Below are 20774 nucleotides of genomic sequence, written 5' to 3'. Positions count from 1 at the left end.
GTATGCAAATCGGGACTCCTGTTATTTTCCGATGACCCTCGATATACAATGCATATCAGTTTACCTTTTTCGTGTATTTCCATGATCTAAATGTTTTAATAAAACTGTCCGCTTCTCATAAAGATACTAAGTCGTTGATGACAGAAACCTGGTGTATCGCTGAGAACCAACTGGCTCCAAAGCTTAGGTAATTGGAACATTTAGCAGCTCAATTAGACATTAAAATAGGCGAATATCGCGATCTGCGGTATTTGAATCTTCACTGCCAATTTACCTTCAAATATGAAATCAAGATGTTACCGGCAAGGATTATCATTGGCACATATACAGACGTTTGAAAGACATAGCAAATGTAAGAAACCACTAATTTTAAGCGAAATACTGGTAACCTGGATTAGCAAACGATCTTCATCTCACGCCAAGCTATATAATACGACTGACTGCCCTTTCACATCATATTCAGCTTACCCTACCGATGTTCTCTCGGATATAAAATGGAAAAAGTTATTGAATGCTTACTCTTTCACCATATTACATAGTTCTTGAAAGTTTCTTTAGCGTAAAAGGGCAAGTAAAAATCAACCAGTATATTTGGCTGGCCAAGGCATCTTCAACTCTTGGCTAGTCTCTCTAAGCTGGGAGAATAAATCTTATCAGTCTTGAACAATTTAAGTTCTGTTATCCGATCTTCAAAAATTATATCGATATAACCCTATCGTTGTTCAAACAAATACAAACCACAACAATCGACTCGTGTAGCCCGCAACTTTCCACCAGGTAACAATGCTAAAACCTATGACTTTTAGCCTTAGCTGCAAAGCAAAAACCGAATTATACTTACACGGTAGTTACGTACAAGCTTATATATAAATTATGCTGAAGCTGTATTGCACTAACAAGAATATGTCGTTTGGATGTAGTTGTAATTGAGAGTAAAAAAATTTGGTTCTTATTCAAATGATTGGCCTTAGTCGCTGACTTCGTCATCAGCGTATCTGGGCTCAATGTCAAAGATCAATTCATATTTCCGCCATTTTACGCGCAAAGGACTTTCCGCATTGCAGGCCTCGGCGTCATCTTCTTTATCGTATTCATCTAGCCAGTCCCAGTTGGAATTGAATTTGTCTATATTATCTTCCAAAAACTGCGTTAGCTGCTCTCCATGTTGGACCATAGCGGCGTCGTTAGTTAAAAAATTCCAAATATGAACTAGATAGAACTTCAAGGATTTTATACCTCGAAGGAATCCCTGATCCTCTCTGTTTGGGAAATGAGGTGCAATCTTAAAACGATCTAGTGACTTTTCTATATCACGATCAGTGACACACCTAGCGAAATCTATAATGTTTACCTTCACCCGAGATCGTTTGTTCTGAGGGTTGTCGCCATCGTAAAATAAGAGCAAAGATGATCCGTACAATCTGTATGATTTCAGCTTCGCGATTTCACTGTATAAAGTATCTAATTGTTGAATCAAGATAGGAATTTGCTTAACGATACTTCTTTTCGACTCGCCATCGTATAAGAATCTTGCTAACACTCTAGAAAATTGCCAACCGACTCTTACCTTTCTACCGTAATACTTATCCCTTGTAATGTAATAATTATGCTTCTTATCCCAAATCTTTAGCCCACATAATCTCACTCCAAGCTTCCTCGAAGTAGTCTTTTTACATTTTTCACGCTGTGACAGCTGTTTGGATCTCTTGGCATCAACTCCATACTGCCTGGTGCCCATTTTCAAATCAAGAACTGATGGGCACTTAAGCTTTCGAGTTAAGTCTTCGAGTAAGATGAATTTAGAGACAATAGTATGCGAAGTCTCTTCCACGGAAACAGATTCATGGTTGAAGGCACCTTGTTGTTGTTCGGGAGATTTGACATCTGATTCATGAACATCATCGTCCAACTTAAACATAATATCGTCATCTTCCAAGTTGCTAGGATTCACATCTAATACGTTATTTGTCGATACGGCTGCTCGCTTCATAGAATTACGCCGTAAATATTGTTCGTTGCCCAGGCCTCTTGATTTCTTATTAGAAGAAGAGGAAGAAGATCTCGAGTGTTTACATTCCTTTAGAGACGAGGAAGATCCTGTTCTAGTACGTGAAGAACGAGGACTATAACATACACCCGAGGGTTTCCGTCTCATGAAAGCTTCTTTGACCACCAATTCTTGTAATTTTGTGTTGACACTAGTTGATCCAGATCCTTGATTGGAATTACCCTTAAAAACCTCTCCTCCGTCAAAAGAACGAGACGACAAAAATGAATCTATTGGAGCACTAGAAGGCGAGTTTGAAGTCGACCGGGATGAAGAATATTGTTGATACAGTGAATTGGGTATAATATGCTTGTTGTCATCTAGCACTACTTCCGGTAGTGTAGAAATCCCTTCTTTGATGTCTTCCATTCGTGACAAGAATGTAGGTGATGCTAATCTATTACATGAGCTTCTAGATTGGTCATTAAGTGTTCTCTCATTCCTCAGATCATTACTGGAAATATGCGAGTTGTCATTAGAGGTATTAGTATTATTATTCGCTTTGAACTTGGTTGTATTGTTAACTATTTCTTCTAAGAAATCTTCCTTCGTGTGGAAATGCTGTCTGACGTTCAATACACCGATGTATCTTGGCATGAATTGAAGAAGTTCTTGATGCTCCTTTTCTATGGTTTCGTACCAGTTATTTTCTGTATTAACCAAAGCTTTGCAGACGGCTCTTTCACTGAATTTAAAGATAGCAGTGTGCCCTCCAACTTTGTTCGTGAAAGGTTTCAATTCCACCGCCAAGGGGAAATCACCGTGTTCTTCAACATCGTCGTCATCATCATCGTCAGCGATAGCACTTTCATCAGGAATTGTCTTAGAATTGAAACTTGGTATCTTATTTTCAATTCTCAGCGGTTCATCGTGCCGTTGTTGTTCTAAAGCTGTATTAGTTAACTTCCTTGGATATTCTTCATCCTTGTGATTTCTCGCAGCACCGATATGAATAGGGGGCACCACTACATCCGGGCCAAAGAGATTGACACTTGTCTTATCTTTCTCATCAATTATAGAGATATCTTTATAACTGGATAAAATGTGACGATCTTCATCTGTTAAGTAGATAGCGGACGCGGAAGTTTTTGGTTCTAATGCAACACCTTCTGTCGCATCCACATCTTCCAGCTCATGTAAATCTGTCAAATCTGTCGACTTAGTATTTTTCAAAACAGGTCGTTGGTCTACGCTGACCTTCATAAACGATTTAGGACCATGCGCGATCTCTGTCTCATTTGAGTTTGAATTAGATTTGGAGCCTAAGCCACCACCAGAATACTTCCTTAGGCTTTGATCAGGAATCGAGACATCTGAGTCTTTATCATCGAACACTCTCAAGTAATTAGCTGCTTTTCTACCATGAATTACAGAACTCTTCCTGTTCCTACTAGACTGCTGCTGTTGCAGCTGCTGGTTCTGACCACTAATTTGGGGTGAAGGATGCCGTTGTTTGTTACAACTATCGTCCATACTTAAATCCTGCAAGTGAGCCGCAACCAGAGTGGTCTGTTGTGCGGCATTTTCATTAGAGCCATGCCGTTGTACTTGCATCTGTTGCTGTTGCTGTTGCTGCTGCTGCAGGCCATTAACCTCTTGCTCCATGTGTTTATAAAACAGCCTGTAACAAAGGATTGGAAAACCAAAATAATAACAAAAAAAAGAGTCCTGTTACAAGAGATAAGAGAAGCGCAGATGAGAATGAAATCACAGAATAATATGAATACAGTACTGGCTTTCTTTGGCTCACCTGGCAAACAGCGCGAACCGATAATTGGGCCAGATTGAGGATATATCTATTAAGATGAATTGAAAGATTGTTTTTCTTTATTGATATATTAGATCAAGAAGCTTTAAAAAAAAAAATTATAACGAAAGACTGAATACTGATTAAATTGAACATGGAATAGATATCGAGATAGAAATTGAACAGATACTAAATGTCTGATGTTCACTATTTCTAAATGATGTTTCAACTGCAGGTGGCCCTAATTTCTGACATGCGAATGTCAAGATATGACATAACGTCCAGCAGCACCTGCACGCTACACTCTTCCTTTTTCAGTAACGGTAGTTTAAATTCATTTTATGTAGACAGAATATAGAGATGAGAGAGAATAAATAAAAGGTTTGCGTCAAGGTGAAAAGAGGGGAGGAGCAGTCTTTGCATGTGGGGGATCTGAACCCATGTGTGTAATGGTTTTAAATTGAAGATTGTGCCTTATTATAACCATCAAAATTTCCTTTTTTTTCCCCCTGCCTGGCATGCCTTTTTGAGTTGTAATAATAAGGGAAACGGAAGCATGTGGTGAGCATCCTTGCATGCACCATCAAATTATGTTTTTTTCAAACATCCAAATTAATATGCTCGCGTGGCGTAATGGCAACGCGTCTGACTTCTAATCAGAAGATTGTGGGTTCGACCCCCACCGTGAGTGCTTTCTTTGGATTTTACCACATCCGCGATAGTTTAATGGTTAGAATTCGCGCTTGTCGCGTGCGAGATCGGGGTTCAATTCCCCGTCGCGGAGAATTTTTATTTTTTTGACCCTAGCTGTCGTTACATCACGTGACTTTCCGCCAATGATACCATGGAATACATAACAAGTCCGGGTAAGACCGCTATATTCTCACAGAAATCAAAAATTTATTGCTGGACTCGTATATGATGATCCATATAATGGCGTTCCATCTTCAAAGATACACAGAGCCCCTTCAATTAGAGTATATATCTGGCCATATAAGCTGACTCTCTCACTCCATAACCGCAGCATTCTACTCAAGACTAGCTACAAATAACCTATACTATCCCACCCTATTCTCTCCTGGCTTCTGCCCCCCGTCTTTCTCCCTTTATACCTCGAATTTCACGACCCGGTGTGAAATTCCCAATCTTCGAAATAATTTTCAAACATATCGATTTCGAGGTTTTTTAACTCTTTTACTATTACAAGTGTGTATTTTGAATAATTTGATTAACGTTCCACACGGTGAATACTTGAATTGTATTTGCATTGAGTTGACCAGTCTACCTTTTCAACTGTTCTCTTTGTTCAACCCCGCAAGCCCAACGTAAGAAATATACATTCGAATAACAATGTTTGTGAGAAACACTGCATCCGTTGTACGTGGTACTTCCAGAAACTATGCAACCTTGAGAGAAATCGAAACCAGATTGAAGTCTATCAAGAACATCGAAAAGATCACCAAGACCATGAAGATCGTTGCTTCTACCAGATTGTCCAAGGCTGAAAGAGCTAAGAACAGTGCTAAGGAGTATGCCTTGGCCGATGCTGCTTTCTACAAGAACGCAGAAACTGTTCCATTGGAAGATGCTGAAAAGAAAGATTTGATCATTGCCATCACTTCTGATAAAGGTTTGTGTGGTTCTATTCACTCTCAATTGGCCAAGGCTGTTAGACTTCAATTGAAGCAAACTCCAAACGCTGATGTTGTTGCCATCGGTGACAAGGTTAAGGGTCAATTGCTAAGAACCAACTCTGACAACCTCAAGTTCGCTTTCAATGGTGTTGGTAAGGAAGCTCCAACTTTTGAAGAAACTTCTTTGATTGCTAACAAGATCTTGGAAGGTGGTGCTTCCAATTACAAGAAGGTTTCGATCTTCTGGAACGACCCTATCTCTTCTTTGTCCTTCGAACCTTCTAACAAGCCAGTCTTCAACGCTGCTGCCATTGAACAATCTCCTTCTTTCTCCAAGTTCGAAATCGATGCTGACAACAACGTTTCTCAAGATTTGTTCGAATTCACTTTATCCAACGAAATCTTGGCTGCCATGGCTGAAGGTTATGCTGCTGAAGTCTCTGCTAGAAGAAACGCTATGGATAACGCTTCCAAGAACGCCGGTGACATGATTAACAGTTACTCCATCTTATACAACAGAACCAGACAAGCCGTTATCACCAACGAGTTGGTTGATATTATTACTGGTGCTTCTTCTTTGGATTAAACGTAATATGAAGAAAAGAATACTTTTAATTTATCACTAAATTAGCTGGAAAGAGTTAAACAGGAACCTTCATACTGAAGAGGAAAGAGCATCCTCATCCCCTCTACAATCGCAGTTCCTTATCACCCTTTCTGCCTCTTTTTTTTTCTAAACTTACACCTATTTTCCACCTCTATCAATGAAAATGATATATTATTTGGTATTATAATGTTAAACTATCATTGGGTTTCCTTAAATTATCATTCTAAGACATCATTTCTATATTTTATGATTATGAATTGAAGAACTTAACAACAATTAAAAAAACTACTTTGAGATTTATTTCACTAAATATCTCTCTCAGAGGGCTATGAAGACGTTTACGCCTTTACATTTCCAAATGGCGATAAAGAATTATTATAAGAAACTAATATTGGCCTCTTTCAAGGTTCTACTCATATCGCACATATTGTTTTGAGCCACTTCCAATGAAGGCAATTGTTCGATCGAGTGTCAAGTTTACATATTCGGACTTTCGCATTTCATTCAACAACACTCTCGTCTGGCCTCAGATTTCTACTGTATACTGCCATTATCACTACGTATGTACCATATTTGTATGACTCTTTTAAAACAGATATATTCAATGCGAATCCCCCTTCGCCTCTCCTATGTATTATGAGGTTGCATTGGCGCATGTCTTCTGTCATTCATAGTCGATTCAGGTCTGTTTCATATCTGTATCACTGTTAAAAAACACTGAAACACTTGAATACTGGAACAAGATTATCAGATATGATGCAGTATTATTTCAGTTCATTAAACGTATATAACCAGATGCATTCATATTGCAAACTTTCAATGAGCTTTTAGTTTCAATTTACTTTCTAGTACAGTTAGGTGTAACTTAGCATCCTTCAACAAAACACTGATAAATACAAAATCATTATGTTTCTACCATTCACCTTATTCTATAAGCTAGGAAAACGTATTCCTAGGGTGCTGGTGTTAATTACTTCTTTTATTTCAGTATTTTTATTGGTATTTTTATTAGTGGGTTGTTACAACGTCGATCAGAGTTCAACGTATTTGGTGAAATATCAATTCAACGATAAATCTCCCCTATATCCAGTCATTTCAAATCAGTTCAGTTCACAGGAATATACTGATGGATTAGAAAACGTTCAAATATTTTCAGGGTATATGGGGATATGTATCAATAACATCCCATCGAATTATGACAGAAACTCCTCGAGCAAATCGTCTAAGGTTTGTTTCAACAGGAAGAAGGTAGATGACATGGACATATTTGACGATTTGACGATTAAGATTTTCAGTTTCAAGAATTCCAACTCCACAGAAGAATCAGAGTCCAGTAATTTAAATATATTGGAGTTAGCTCACCAAAATTCTGACGAACTGGTGCATCCTTATTTATTGATGGTTGTTACCATTTTCACAATTTTGTTGTTTGGAATCACAGTATATGCAATCATACCTAAATTGCCATTTAAAAATTACGTGCAGTTTATTATCATGGGTTTATCTGCATTGATCACCTTGTTATGGGCTATTGGTGCCATATGGACTCACGTTGCCATAAATTGCAATGTATCCCTAATTCCAAGAGCATCGATGAATATAATGACAGCAGAAAAAGGAAGTAAATCACAGGCTCTGTCATGGACTGCATTTACATTCATGCTCATAGACTGCTTGATAATGTGGATGGTATACTTTAGAGATAGAAAGAAGCTCGACGAGAAGCTGGATGACGTTAAGTCAACCAAAAACCCGTTCTCGAATAAATACGCATCAGATACAACTTTAAGCAGTGTATGATAGAAGCCAACGCAGCCATTGCACTTCCTAATATTATATGCACTTTGCGAATGATTATATCGTATTTTAAAGATGTGTTTCTGGTCCCAACGTTATTATAAGTTTGCAGTTTCTTTATATCTTTATTTAAATGTATGTTGAATGAATTTCCAAGTTTCTATAAATTCTCATAAGTTCGAATTCATATATCTACAAAACTAACTGGATAAAAAAGGGAAGCAATTTAACAGTATCCAAACCAATCTTAGAAGCAATTGTTACCGTTTGAGTAAAGGTTTTATAGACTGAACTGTTCAACCGTCGTTAGCACGCTTTTACTAGCGAAGACAATGTCAGATCACAACAATTTCGCCAGTACTCAGCTGCTTTTCTTAATATTCCGAACAATAGTACGGTTTATTTTAATCCCATGCAAACTGGTTACGTCTCTACTACGGAAGCTGTTCCCAGCAGGGATAATGAATCGTTTGGATCCAAACTACCGATGGAGAGATGATTATCACATTGTCACATATTTTATTACGAGCGTTTTCAAGTATGTTTGGTCAGTGTACAGCAATAGATTCCAATATTGGTACGTATTTGAAGCTCAGGTAAGGAAGGCTCCTCAAGGTTTGGCAATTAGCTACCCCAAGCCTCTATCTGTAAAAGGCGATTTCGAGTTGCAACAATTTACTTACCTGGAAACTTACAATATCGTTTTAAGGTTGTCGCATTATTTATTTAATGTACATCAGGTGAAACCTGGAGATTTTGTGGCATTGAATTTTACAAACAAACCACTGTTTATATTCCTATGGTTTGCGTTATGGAACCTTGGTGCCACTCCTGCATTCTTAAATTATAATATTTTAGGTCAACCTTTAATTCATTGCATTCAAACCTCGAATATTAGCCAAGTGTTCATTGATCCACAAGCTCGAGAACCTATGAAAAAAACAGAAGAAGACTTGAGAAAAGTATTGCCCCATACCCAGTTGCATTACATCAATGAAGACGAGCTATTCAACAATGTTTTACTCAATGAAAAGTACCCTACTCTAAGAGTGGACGACGGTATTCGGTCCTCTCAATCGGCAAAAGATTTTGAAGCTGCAATGCTAATATACACTTCAGGTACCACTGGCCTTCCTAAACCAGCAATTATGTCTTGGAGAAAATCAACAATCGGTTGTTCATTGTTTGGTAGGATAATGCGTGTCACTCAAGGCAAGACGGTCTTTACAGCAATGCCATTGTATCATTCAACTGCAGCATTGTTAGGAGTCTGTGCAATCTTTGCCCATGGTGGTTGTGTTGCCATTTCAAACAAGTTCTCGACATCTACATTCTGGAAACAAGTTTGTATGACCGAGTCCACTCATATCCAGTATGTCGGGGAGGTTTGCCGTTACTTATTGAATTCTCCGGTGAGTTCCTACGAGAAACAGCACCGCGTAGAGATTGCATACGGGAATGGTTTGAAAACGGATATTTGGAAAGAGTTTAAAGAAAGGTTCAATATTAAGATAATTGGAGAATTTTATGCCTCAACTGAATCTCCATTTGCGACCACTTCTCTACAACGTGGTGATTTTGGTATCGGTGCCTGTAGAAATTATGGTCCTTTCGTCAGTATGGTCTTGTCAATTCAGCAGTGTTTGGTGAAAGTTAACCCCGATGATGAAACCATTATTTATAGAAATGATAGAGGATTTGCTGAAACACCGGAAGTTGGTCAACCAGGAGAGTTGTTAATGAGGATTTTTGTTCCAAAAAAGCCTGAAACTTCTTTTCAAGGTTATATGGGGAACAAAAAAGACACTGAATCAAAGGTCATTAGAGATGTTTTCCGCAAAGGGGACGCTTGGTACAGGTCTGGTGATTTGTTAAAGGCTGATGCCAATGGATTATGGTATTTCATGGATAGATTGGGCGATACCTTCAGGTGGAAATCTGAGAACGTTTCCGCTACCGAAGTTGAAAATCAAATAATGTCCTTCACAAAAACTATCATATTGGAAGCTGTTGTTGTCGGTGTGAAGCTTCCGAGCAACGAAGGAAGAGCTGGCTTTGCAATTTTGAGATTACAAGACCCAAATATTTCTATTGAAGGCAAACTCGATTTGCTCAACAATCTATTGCCGCATTTGAAAGACAACCTACCCAAATACGCCTTACCAATATTCGTAGAATTTGCAGATAAAATCGAACTAACGCATACTCACAAGGTAGCAAAAAACCTTTATAGAAATAAGGTTCTTCCACATGGAGAGGATGGCTCCGAAACTTTATTCTGGTTATGCAATTATGGGAACTATCAAGTACTCTCCGATGAGGATTGGAAGGAAATTTCGAATGGCACAAATAAGATATAGAGAGGTAAATATAACAAATAAAATATGATCATAATAAGTAAATAGTAAATTTATTTGAAATGCTTAATGACTATGAATCTTTAGATACTAAAGAAGTTGCCTTCTTCCCTATATAGTAAAAGATGGGAAGCATCGTTAAGACAGGGAAGAGCAAAATGGAAACAAGGGATAAAATGCTAACTCTGCAGGGTCCTGTTACAGCATGATTAAGATCAGGATCTAGTTGGAAACTTCCTGTTTTGTAATAATTATCTAGCAACTTATCCTTGAGGTTCCAGACACTAAAAAGCCAAGAATGGAATTCATCATCATCTTCAAGTGGAATATCGTCTAATCTGATCGCTCTGATATAGATGTCCACCAATTTTGGAGCTTTTCCCTTGAGGAATATGTTTCCTAGTTTGTAAATGTCTTGTCCATAGTCTTCAGCTCTAACGCCTGAATATGCAATTGTAATATCATAAACGTACTCGCAACTGTTGCGAAGTTTCTGCAAGCAAAACTTCAATCCAGTGGTTCTTGGTAGTAGAACATGTTTAAATGGAGAAAGTCCTGATTTTTCTGCAAATGCCTTATTTCTAGCACGGGTACCAGCGCTAAGGTTTGTGCCCTCTGGGAACAACATTAACCAGTATGGCCATTGCTCACCCTTCTTCTCCACTTTCGCCTCGTCCCATATGTTAAGTCCTTCCTCTGTCTTAGTCGTTGGAGAGTTCCCAGCAATGATTCCGACCCCACGAGCATCCAAATCTATTTCGTGCAATTTATTTGATAGATTGATTCTGTCCTGTTCCCACTTTCTATTCATAAATATAAACTTGTAATTTGTCATACCGCTTCCCAGAAGTGGTATCGACTCTAATGATTTCTTCAACATAATGTAAACGTTACCAGCCCTTTCTGACACATATGCTAACCACCATAAAAACACCCAATCAGTGTAAATTTGGTGATTAGCTATAACCACTGCATTGGAATTAGCTTTGGATATTAACCTGCCCTTATGATGATCCATATATATGGTTCCCTTCGGTATCGATTCATTGTCGGTTGTTATCCTCACATGGGAAGGCGCCACCAACGATAGAATGGTCACCAATAGAAGAATGAACCGTTTCTTCGTTAGATCCATTAACTTCTGCCTTGTGGAAAGGTTCTTACTGTAAAATGCATTGATCAAAGCTTGGTATACCAAGATGGATATAGCTCCCTGAATGAATATGACCATTGATGCAAATGTCACAATGACTTTGTAGGTTCGATATAGTATCGTGCTCACTAACATATTTACCCAAATTTTTAGAACTTGCTTTCGAAACCTTAGAAAATCTCCCAAATATCCCTATAGGAAGCCTAGGGATGCGTGCCACCGGGACCAACTGATATACTTCGTGCCGTTTGACTCGAGAATCCTTTTGCCTTTTGTCATATGTAACTCTTTGTTTCTTCCCTTTAAATCTGAAAGCCATTCCTTAGTAAGATAGCGCCAACCGGGTAATCAAATAACTTGGCAAGCGACGCTTATGCAACAAACGGCACATCGGTCTTAAAGGTATGTTTAAGGTATAATACGGTATTGCAATCGTGATTCAATATGTAATTGTTAATATACTAAATATGCTATATGATTTGAGTGATGCAGAACTGGTTGCCAAAAAGCCGTCATTCGAGCTTATCATAAAGTTTTTGCAAGTCATAATTGTCACGGAAGTAGTCACCCTTCCACTTCAAAATAACAAGGACTCCGCTACTTACAACAACTAGTATAGCAAGCATCGTGAAAGTCCATCCAACTCCCATTCCCTTTAACATTGGCGTCGTTATGAAAACCGAGGTAGCTGCGAGAATCATTCTGATTAGGTTGTTGAGTGCAACTCCAGTGGCACCTCTTCCGGGCAAAGAATCGACCAAGTATGAAACTGTTGCACCAATAGTCATCATAGATGCAAAACCAAATATTGCAGTACCTACGAGGGGTGTCACCCAGTGTTCTTTCTTATCCAAACACCATCCAAAGACTAGTAATCCTATTGGGAAAGTTACAACAGCAACAACGACATTCCAACCAATACGAGCCTCAGGTGATATAATTCCATGCATTTCCTTATACTTTTTCAATAGATTATCGACCCACCTACCACCATAGATGGATGCAATAATATACGTCACTGAGTTCGGAATATAGAGTAACCCAATGTAAAGTGGTTTGAAATTGTAGGGAGGACGCGTGTAACAGTATTCGATGGTCATATTCACCACATAAAGAATGGCAAATGAGATAGCACTAAATATGATTGCCAATGTGACTGGTGGGTATGCCAAGAAATGTAATGATTTCAATGGCTTTACCAAATATACATAGAGTTCCTCTTTCCATCGATCACTAGTGGTGTGCTTTGACGATTCAATCTTTTCAACTTCATTTTGCAGTTGTGTCTGGACTCTCAACAAGTCATTTTGACGGATTCTTTCTTCGATTTTTGTATCATGTGTTCGTATCTTAGAAAGCTGTGGAACATGAGTATCATAAACAGCATCGTTATTCTCCGGTATATTGGTACATATCGTACTAGTATGAGACCGAATCTTCTTTAATTCTTCCTGGGACTCGTATTGGGAGGCTGCTTCCTCCAAGAATCTAGCATCATCAACTTGGTTTTGATCAGGTAACTCCGCTTCTGCATCTATTGTTGTTCCATTATTGTTTTCAATATCACTGGTATTAAGCTTCTGTTTACGCTCTGCTAACATAATAGCTATGGCTGCAGACGTATCCTGTCTTCTCAAAGTCTCCGGCAATAGTAAGGTAAATAATAGGACGTTAACAACCGCAAGTATGACCATAAACCACTGTGTAGATCTCCACGACCATCTATTGACCAATAAAGCACCAATAATTGGGGATAGCAAAGGAGCCATCAAGGTCCCAAGATAATAGTAACCCAAATTCTTACCCCTTTCCTCTGGGATAAATAAGTCTGATATAGTTCCTGCACCAACACTTTGAACACTTGCACTTGATGCGCCTTGTAACATTCGGAATACAATAAATGCGGAGATGTTAGGGGACAATGCGCTACCGATAGTGAATGCGGTCAATAAAGTAAAAGAAAGTACATATACAGTACGTCTGCCCTCTATTTCGGATAAAGATGACCACCATATTGGAAATATACCAAGGCTCAATAAATAGATACCAACAGAGACATCGACCATTATCGTCGATGTATCGAAATCCGCTACTAAAGGACCAATTGCAGGGAAAATAATAGAAGTTCCCATGGGACCCATGACAGCTCCATATGCAATGATAAGTACGATAAATGACTTCAAGTGTCGTGGATACTCTCTAGAGTCTTTATATTCCGGGATTATCGCTAGGTTCGCAAGCAATCCTCTTCTTTCTGATCTGGGAACAACAAGGGACTTATCTCGGAGACTGCTTATCTTTGAAATTTTCTGACTCAAGGACTCTACCTTTTCTGTATTAGGTCCAATATACTGTATATCAGGATCAGCGACATCACCACAGTTAATCCTGCTATCTGAATGTAATTGTTTAGGCTCAGATGCCTCATCGCTTGCTATTGATTTAGTACCGGATCGTAAAGATGGCAATGAATGCACAGGTTGTAACTCTGTTGGATCCCTCATCTTTAGTTACTGGTACTTCACCATTGATGCTACCACTATCAGAATCTAGGAGTAGTGTATAGTAACAGTAAGAATGAAGAGACCGAGTTGTTGATTCTTTTCATTCTTCATCCTTCATTGATCTTTTTTACCTTTAAAATGGTTGCAATTTTGGACATTACGAAAAAATTCCATATCGGAATTTAAAGGTGCAGGAAGGATAAACGTAAGCGAGCAATAAAAATGCCTCTCGAGTGGGGAAACGCAAGAGAAGAAGGCTATTCCTAGAAGGACAAGCTTGGCATTTTCGATAGTTATTTTCAAGTCAAAGCTTGAATGGTTCCAGTTGAATGGTTGTTCGATATTCATTTAGTTGAAGCGTAAATACCGTCGCCTTGCGCTCATGGTTCCTTAAATTCCGATTTAAATAGCTTCACAACACAAGCTGCGATTAATTACTTTCAATTAGACTACAAAATATGAAAAGAATGCTAGTATGTTCGATTACATGATTGTTAGTTCCTGAAGATGCATAGATGATACGTGTCTGTTTGTGTTGGTATTAAATCATCATGACAAGAACTAGCACCAAAATCTGAAAATTCTATAATAAAGTGGTTTAGATGCAAGTTTGACTCTTTGAATTTCTAATTCATGTTTCATTATTTCAACATCACTATGTGACAATCCTGTATCGAGGTCGATACCAGAGAGTGGGATAACAAATGATTTCCAATTCCCTGTATAGGACTTGTGACCAATGTAAACGGCGATCATTATGGGGATTGATAGACAATATTTGAAGAAAGCTTCTGCACTGGGTGATTCGCCGAGAGGGAAAAGTGAGACGTAAATTTCACCTACGATCAACAGGGCACTCAAAAGTAAGCCCAAATAAGCCCCCCAAATTCCAAGCATCGATTTGTACGCAATTTCGTCGGCACTTCTGTTCTGTTTCTTTAATGCCCATCTATAACGCAAATAAGAATAGCAAATGGAGAACCAAATGAACATCGAAGAAATAGAACATAAGGCAAACAACCAATCAAATACCTCGCTAACTTTGTTCGAAGCCACAATGAAGGGCAAAAACCCGAAAAGACCCACGACAAGAATACCAAACAAAGGTCTACCCTTACGATCGACATATCCACAAATCGATGGTAATTGCCCAGAAGCTCCCAAAGATTGTATCACACGTGATGCAGCATAGACACATGAGTTACAAACGGAGAGCACAGCAATAAGAATGACAGCATTCATGAAGTTTGACACTCTTTCACCGAATTTTCCTGTGTTTGCCAATGCGATGACGAAGGGTGATGCAGCGATATCCTCTGAGGTGTCACCTCCGAGTAATCTCTCATCAGTGTAAGGTACTAAACAACCGATAACAACAACAGTTGACACGTAAAAGACTATCACTCTCCAGAAGGTTCCCTTTGCTGCTCTAGATATTGATTCCACTTTCCTTGATTCTGCTGCAGTTAAAACCACTAATTCAGTACCACCAAAGGAAAAGGCTGCAGACACGAATGTGTTACATAGTGATTTGAAAACTGGCGCCTTGAAAGACCCAGGATCATGCCAGTACTTGGTTCCAATGTATCCGTTGGAGTTAGGTCCACCACCACATATAAGGACTACTCCAATGATCAAAAATATTATGATGGCAAGGATTTTAAAGATAGACAAGACATATTCAGTTTCTGCGAAACCTCTAACACCAAATAGATTCAATGCCATGATGAATAACCAAAATATGATGACCCATACTACGGGGTTAACGGAGCTATCCCAATAACCAATGGTCATTGCACAACCAATAAGTTCAGACGGGAAAGAGATGGACCATGCCAAACAATAATTCGTAGTGACGGTGAAACCCCAGGATGGGTCTACAAATCTTGATACGTGAGATGCAAAGGACCCTGAAACAGGATATTGACATGATAATTCTGCAGCACACTGAACAACACAAAAGATAGCCAACCCAGTAAGCAAAAATCCAATCAATAAATTACCAGGTCCCGATGCTAATGACCAACCGATACCGATGAAGAGACCTGTTCCCAACGTCCCCCCAATAGCAATCATCGTCAAATGTCTCTGTGACAAATTTTTCTGATATGGTTGCTTAGCTAAAAGATAATTAGTCCTTTGGTAATCTGTCATACTGTAAGTGTCTAAATCTATGCCCTCAGTTTCTACAAGTTCTTGTCTCTTGAAAGAATCCTTGACTCTGGTGAACAACGATCTAGAGCCATCTTCATCGGTATATAAAGATTGTGTGAAATTCTCAGATACCTGGGTTGGATCTTTAGCCAAATCTTTTGCCAAATCAGTCATTATAATAGTTTGCCGAAAAGGTTTTCACTAAGAGTAAATGATGCTTAGTATTCTCAATCTTGATGAATTAAAAGCTGGCGATGTATATCTCACAATAACAGAACCAAATTTTCCAATTTAGCTTGATATAAACCCAGACTGTAATAAGGACGACGGTAACTCAGGCCACTCCTGGTACCCTTTCCCAACACTGTGGTTAATTTTCGATGTCATCAGCTCATAGATTTTTCTTCAGCAAATCCACAGGCGCATTTTTTGTATTCGTATTTATATTCATGAAAACATGAATGAGTTGACTCGAAGACATCCACAATAAAGACTACAGAAATAAAGAAATACACAGTGTGCACGGGCAACTTTTATGGCATTCTTATCTCCTTTGCAGCCACCGTACCACATCGGATGCTGATAGATGGGTAGCATACCTTTAACTGCCATATAATACGATGGAAAACATTCGCTTTCCTGTCTCTCAGCCGCATGCAAGGAATGGTGTCAAAATACTCTCGAGCTCCTAAAATCGTTAGTCAGAAACATGCCATGGAACTCGCTTATTGAACTACAATGGCAGGAAATGAAAGGTGAAAAATTTGATTGGAACCATCGAGCGGTGTTTCCAGCTACCAAATGGTCGCTGAAACGTCTGTGCCCACTGTTACGCTACTCTTTCTTTTCGCCAGCTGTGGTGTCTTTTTCGCTTTTTGTACCTGCGATTACTTAATACGACGAAAAGGCAGAAGTTTCTTCTTTTTGATAACTACGTATTCCGCACTCTGCAGAGAGTTAAGAGGAAGAGAGACCACAATGTAAATTGTTCTTTACGGCCAGATCCAGCACAGTTTTTGGAATGTTTCTTGATCGCCAAGGGCTAGCTATCTGATAGTTTCTACATATTTTATGTACGGATAAGGTGGGACGAAAGAGGAGAGGAAGAAACAATATAATAATGTGAAAAGTCATTCGTTAGAATAGTTAAATCCATCATATTTACTCTGGACGGTAGTAATGTGTGGGCACCAATGGCATCTTGACGATCTCAATTGGGTAAGTCTTCTTTCTCACTTGAACTTTTAGTTGAGTACCCTTCTTGTGAAGACCCTTTTTCACATAGGCTTGTCCAATGTTGATACCGTCTAAGGAAGGGGATGCACTTCCCGAGGTGACAACACCAACTTGTTCATCTGAATCGTTTAGAATTGGGGTGTCTTGTCTGGCAGCTGGTCCCTTACCTTGATATTTGAAACCAACTCTGACTTTGTCATATGATTTATCCTTGATCTGAGCGATGATATTGTCAAATCCGTTGAATTTCCCCAAGGAACCATCACGTCTTGACTTGCTAATGACCCAGTTCAATGCTGCCTCCACTGGTGTTATGGATTCGCTCAATTCGTGACCATAGAGACACATTCCTGCCTCTAGTCTTAAACTGTCTCTTGCAGCTAAACCGATAGGTTTCACCTCTGGCTGATCTAACAACAGCTGGGCTAATAATGCGGCATCCTTATTCAATACACTTATTTCAAACCCATCTTCACCTGTGTATCCAGATCTAGCAACCTGTGCTGATATATTCTCCGTTAATTCGAAATCATCCCTTTGTCCAAAGTATAGAGTCTTCAAGTCACCATGCTTCACTAACTTGGCCAACGCATAACGAGCTTGTGGACCTTGCAACGCTAACAATGATCTATCCTTGAGAGTTTCCCATGATACACCTTCAGATATTTTACTCAATTCGTCTTTCAGGAATTCCGTATCTCTTTCAATGCAACCTGCGTTCGTCACAATGTAGAACTCTTCGTCATTGATTTTAGTTATTAAAGTATCATCAACAATACCACCGTTTTCATTCAATAGAACGGATAGCGTACCGTTTTTAGGTTCCAAAGCTTTGAAATCTGTTGGTGTCACTTTGTGTAAGAACTCGATCGATTTTGGCCCCTTTAAAGTACTTTGCAACATATGGGAAACATCGAACAAGCCAGCATGTTCTCTGGTCCATTGGTGAGATTCGATATGGGTAGCACCCTTGTATAATACTGGCATGCTGTAACCGGCAAAAGGGACCATAGTACCCCCTAGTGACACATGTAAGTCATACAATGCAGTCTTCTTCAAAGCAGCAGATCCCGGGCTGGAACTGTTAAATCTTCTGAACTGTAACATCTTCAATCGCCGAAATTAGACTTAGTGTTGTTCAGCTGTCTTTATATAAACTGCAATTTCTTCAGATGGGATCGGCACTGCAAGTTATCGCTCTTCTACAATGAGTTTCTTAGAGGGTTCTTGTCGGAGTCAGGATGCTTTATATACGCAGAAATCGGGCTTTTCGCATCATGTGAAACCAAGTCAAATTTGAATCATGGTCAAGTCAAAACAGAATATACAGACAAGGAAGCAACAAACGTCAGCTTACTTGCCCAACTGCCGGGAGTTGCCCGTTCTGTTATCATTAAAAGCAGCATGGCGATGAAGATAATGTTTTAGCTTTGTTTTCTTGTTGCTTTAGGTAACTCTAACTACAAGTTTACGTTAATATGTACAGGTTTCATTTCAAAATCAAAACTAAGTGTATATACAAATTGATGGATGGTTAACAATAACTAATCAACGATGCCTTAATGATATCAGACAGCAACTCTTAAAAGAAAGGTTCTCGATTTATCATTCCCTTTTAGGTTTATCAAATATCCTCGTAACATATGTATTGCAACTGGTGATTAATTTGGCAAAACCAGCGACATTGTCTAGGGTGTGATTTAGTTTATTCCAAGGTTCAATGTTCCCCGTAGTGAGAGCATTCACCTCTTTTTTATATCCTGGTAAGTATGCATTCTGAAAAGATCTGACATTCATGGTATCAGAGACCAGCTTAGCTCTTGAGAATCTATTCGAACCAAACTTATTTTGAAGTGCTTGATCCATTGGTAATGTTAGTGTTTCGATAAGTTCGGCACGTACAGTCTTAGCCATCAAGGAATCGTCTTTCAAGGGTTGTTGCGAAAGATAACTAGCTGCCTTGGCCAATGCTATTCCGTGACTGGGAACAAAACCTTCTGCTAACCCATGACACATTGTGTTATTCAAGATATTGTCTAGCGATGCACGTCTTTGATCTATTTCAAACTCCGACTGTCCACCAACGTTAAGGGTAAGAGTTGTCTGTAATGACCTGTTCTTAATTTCGTCATCAAGAGCAGCACTAGGGTTGTAAAGAAAGCATTCGCCTGTGGTGGCCTTGATGGCCTCCATGGAACCAAAAAATAGATTCGCAGATGCGGAACTTGGAACGTATTCACTGAATTTCGGCGAATATATGGAGCCTAATCCTTGAGGTAGCTGACAGAATTTGACAAGATCGTAGTTTTCTTGTAATGAAATGTTATCATGATCTTTGTCGAAATACTTCAATATAATCGTCTTAGATGGATTACCATTGCGGTTATTCTTATTGTTATTGATGGTGATAGCAGCGAGTGCATCTCCAGTAACATCTCCATTAACAATCAACAATAACGATTGCTTCTGTTTGGTGGCGTAATGAAGCGAAGGTTGGATTTTATCAGCGTCCCGTAAAGTACCATCAAATATTAGCACTAAGCTTGATTCTGAGACGGTAACCAACTTCTTCTTATCAATTTGCAACGACCTCAGATATGGTTCATTAGTATCAAGCACACCAGCTCGATATTTCCACCCCTTGGATAGATCAATAGTGTCCTCCATTGTGTTACCTCTAACGACTCTAACAATGTCATCTGAGGGCAACTCGTAGTTCAACTGATCCATCACATTTTTCATAGTGGTGGCATCTTGCTGTGTAAATGCTAGCTTATCTATTAGCATGTCTATATCTTCATTCTTTTCGATCATGAACCTATTTTCCATTAAATAAGACTGTGCATCTCTCAATTCTTCTAGCATCATTTCCAAAAATCCGACCTCATTGGAATATCGATTATACGTATCCAACATCATTACAGCTAAGTGGGTACTCAACGGAGTAATATGGTTTTTATTGCATTCGAGGAACAGCTCTAAACCAACTTTCCCTAATTTTTCCTTAGGATCCAATTGTTTACTCACATCATAGGCTTGATCCATCGTGATATTATCAATGAAGTTACGAACCAAAGTACCCATACGCACTGTATCTTTAGCCGTAACCAACTGCGGTATTCTTTTATACTTTGGGGTGTATAGTACGCTTCTATCATAGCTAATACGACTCAAGATTTCGTCTAACAACTTGACCTTACTCATCAAATTAGACCGAACAGTGGCATCGGTAAAGTGAGTAGGAGTATGCAATGTCTTAATTGACCTGCAAAATCGTATCATCTTTCCACCTCTCAACGTACTATGGCTTACCCACGATCCTGAATCCCAAAAGTTGCTATACTTCAGAACTGCTCGAGTAACGGCAGGTTCACAGTGCCCTACTGTGACTCTACTTCTGTGAAGGTTCATAATTCCTCATTATTTTCTTAACAGATGAGGATTGGAAATATGCTGCTTATGCCGAAGTTCTACACATTTCTAAGGAAAAAAACTGGATTTAATACTGTCGGTCCCGTGACCATTTTCCATTATTAAA

The 20774-nt window shown here is 39.0% G+C and overlaps 9 protein-coding genes and 2 non-coding genes across 11 annotated transcripts; 5 read left to right on the top strand and 6 right to left on the bottom strand.

Annotated features, from left to right (window-relative positions):
* Positions 1-967: 967 nt before the first annotated feature.
* KCS1 (inositol polyphosphate kinase KCS1) lies at positions 968-3652 on the bottom strand (the record flags this gene model as incomplete). The annotated part of the gene is made up of 1 exon (XM_451840.1): positions 968-3652. One exon carries the CDS (start codon positions 3650-3652, stop codon positions 968-970), a length of 2685 nt encoding a protein of 894 aa, XP_451840.1.
* A 761-nt stretch (positions 3653-4413) lies between these two features.
* On the top strand, positions 4414-4485 carry KLLA0_B06930r. Its single transcript has one exon. It is a non-coding gene; the product is annotated as a tRNA-Arg (tRNA).
* A 21-nt stretch (positions 4486-4506) lies between these two features.
* Positions 4507-4578, top strand: KLLA0_B06908r. The gene has a single exon. It is a non-coding gene; the product is annotated as a tRNA-Asp (tRNA).
* A 566-nt stretch (positions 4579-5144) lies between these two features.
* On the top strand, positions 5145-6014 carry ATP3 (F1F0 ATP synthase subunit gamma; the record flags this gene model as incomplete). Its single annotated transcript, XM_451839.1, has 1 exon — positions 5145-6014. The coding sequence occupies one exon, from the start codon at positions 5145-5147 to the stop codon at positions 6012-6014; it is 870 nt and encodes a 289-aa protein (XP_451839.1).
* Positions 6015-6941: 927 nt separating this feature from the next.
* On the top strand, positions 6942-7835 carry FIG1 (Fig1p; the record flags this gene model as incomplete). Its single annotated transcript, XM_451838.1, has 1 exon — positions 6942-7835. The coding sequence occupies one exon, from the start codon at positions 6942-6944 to the stop codon at positions 7833-7835; it is 894 nt and encodes a 297-aa protein (XP_451838.1).
* A 329-nt stretch (positions 7836-8164) lies between these two features.
* On the top strand, positions 8165-10192 carry FAT1 (long-chain fatty acid transporter FAT1; the record flags this gene model as incomplete). Its single annotated transcript, XM_451837.1, has 1 exon — positions 8165-10192. One exon carries the CDS (start codon positions 8165-8167, stop codon positions 10190-10192), a length of 2028 nt encoding a protein of 675 aa, XP_451837.1.
* A 70-nt stretch (positions 10193-10262) lies between these two features.
* Positions 10263-11477, bottom strand: CST26 (putative acyltransferase; the record flags this gene model as incomplete). The annotated part of the gene is made up of 1 exon (XM_451836.1): positions 10263-11477. The coding sequence occupies one exon, from the start codon at positions 11475-11477 to the stop codon at positions 10263-10265; it is 1215 nt and encodes a 404-aa protein (XP_451836.1).
* A 377-nt stretch (positions 11478-11854) lies between these two features.
* QDR3 (Qdr3p) lies at positions 11855-13846 on the bottom strand (the record flags this gene model as incomplete). The annotated part of the gene is made up of 1 exon (XM_451835.1): positions 11855-13846. The coding sequence occupies one exon, from the start codon at positions 13844-13846 to the stop codon at positions 11855-11857; it is 1992 nt and encodes a 663-aa protein (XP_451835.1).
* Positions 13847-14407: 561 nt separating this feature from the next.
* SAM3 (bifunctional polyamine/amino acid permease SAM3) lies at positions 14408-16174 on the bottom strand (the record flags this gene model as incomplete). Its single annotated transcript, XM_451834.1, has 1 exon — positions 14408-16174. The coding sequence occupies one exon, from the start codon at positions 16172-16174 to the stop codon at positions 14408-14410; it is 1767 nt and encodes a 588-aa protein (XP_451834.1).
* Positions 16175-17161: 987 nt separating this feature from the next.
* GCV1 (glycine decarboxylase subunit T) lies at positions 17162-18343 on the bottom strand (the record flags this gene model as incomplete). Its single annotated transcript, XM_451833.1, has 1 exon — positions 17162-18343. One exon carries the CDS (start codon positions 18341-18343, stop codon positions 17162-17164), a length of 1182 nt encoding a protein of 393 aa, XP_451833.1.
* A 498-nt stretch (positions 18344-18841) lies between these two features.
* On the bottom strand, positions 18842-20647 carry TCM62 (Tcm62p; the record flags this gene model as incomplete). The annotated part of the gene is made up of 1 exon (XM_451832.1): positions 18842-20647. The coding sequence occupies one exon, from the start codon at positions 20645-20647 to the stop codon at positions 18842-18844; it is 1806 nt and encodes a 601-aa protein (XP_451832.1).
* Positions 20648-20774: the final 127 nt, after the last annotated feature.

Source organism: Kluyveromyces lactis (assembly GCF_000002515.2).
Source record: "Kluyveromyces lactis strain NRRL Y-1140 chromosome B complete sequence".
Taxonomy (NCBI): domain Eukaryota; kingdom Fungi; phylum Ascomycota; class Saccharomycetes; order Saccharomycetales; family Saccharomycetaceae; genus Kluyveromyces; species Kluyveromyces lactis.
Note: the sequence above shows the minus strand (reverse complement) of the source record. Positions and strands in the feature narration are given on the sequence as shown.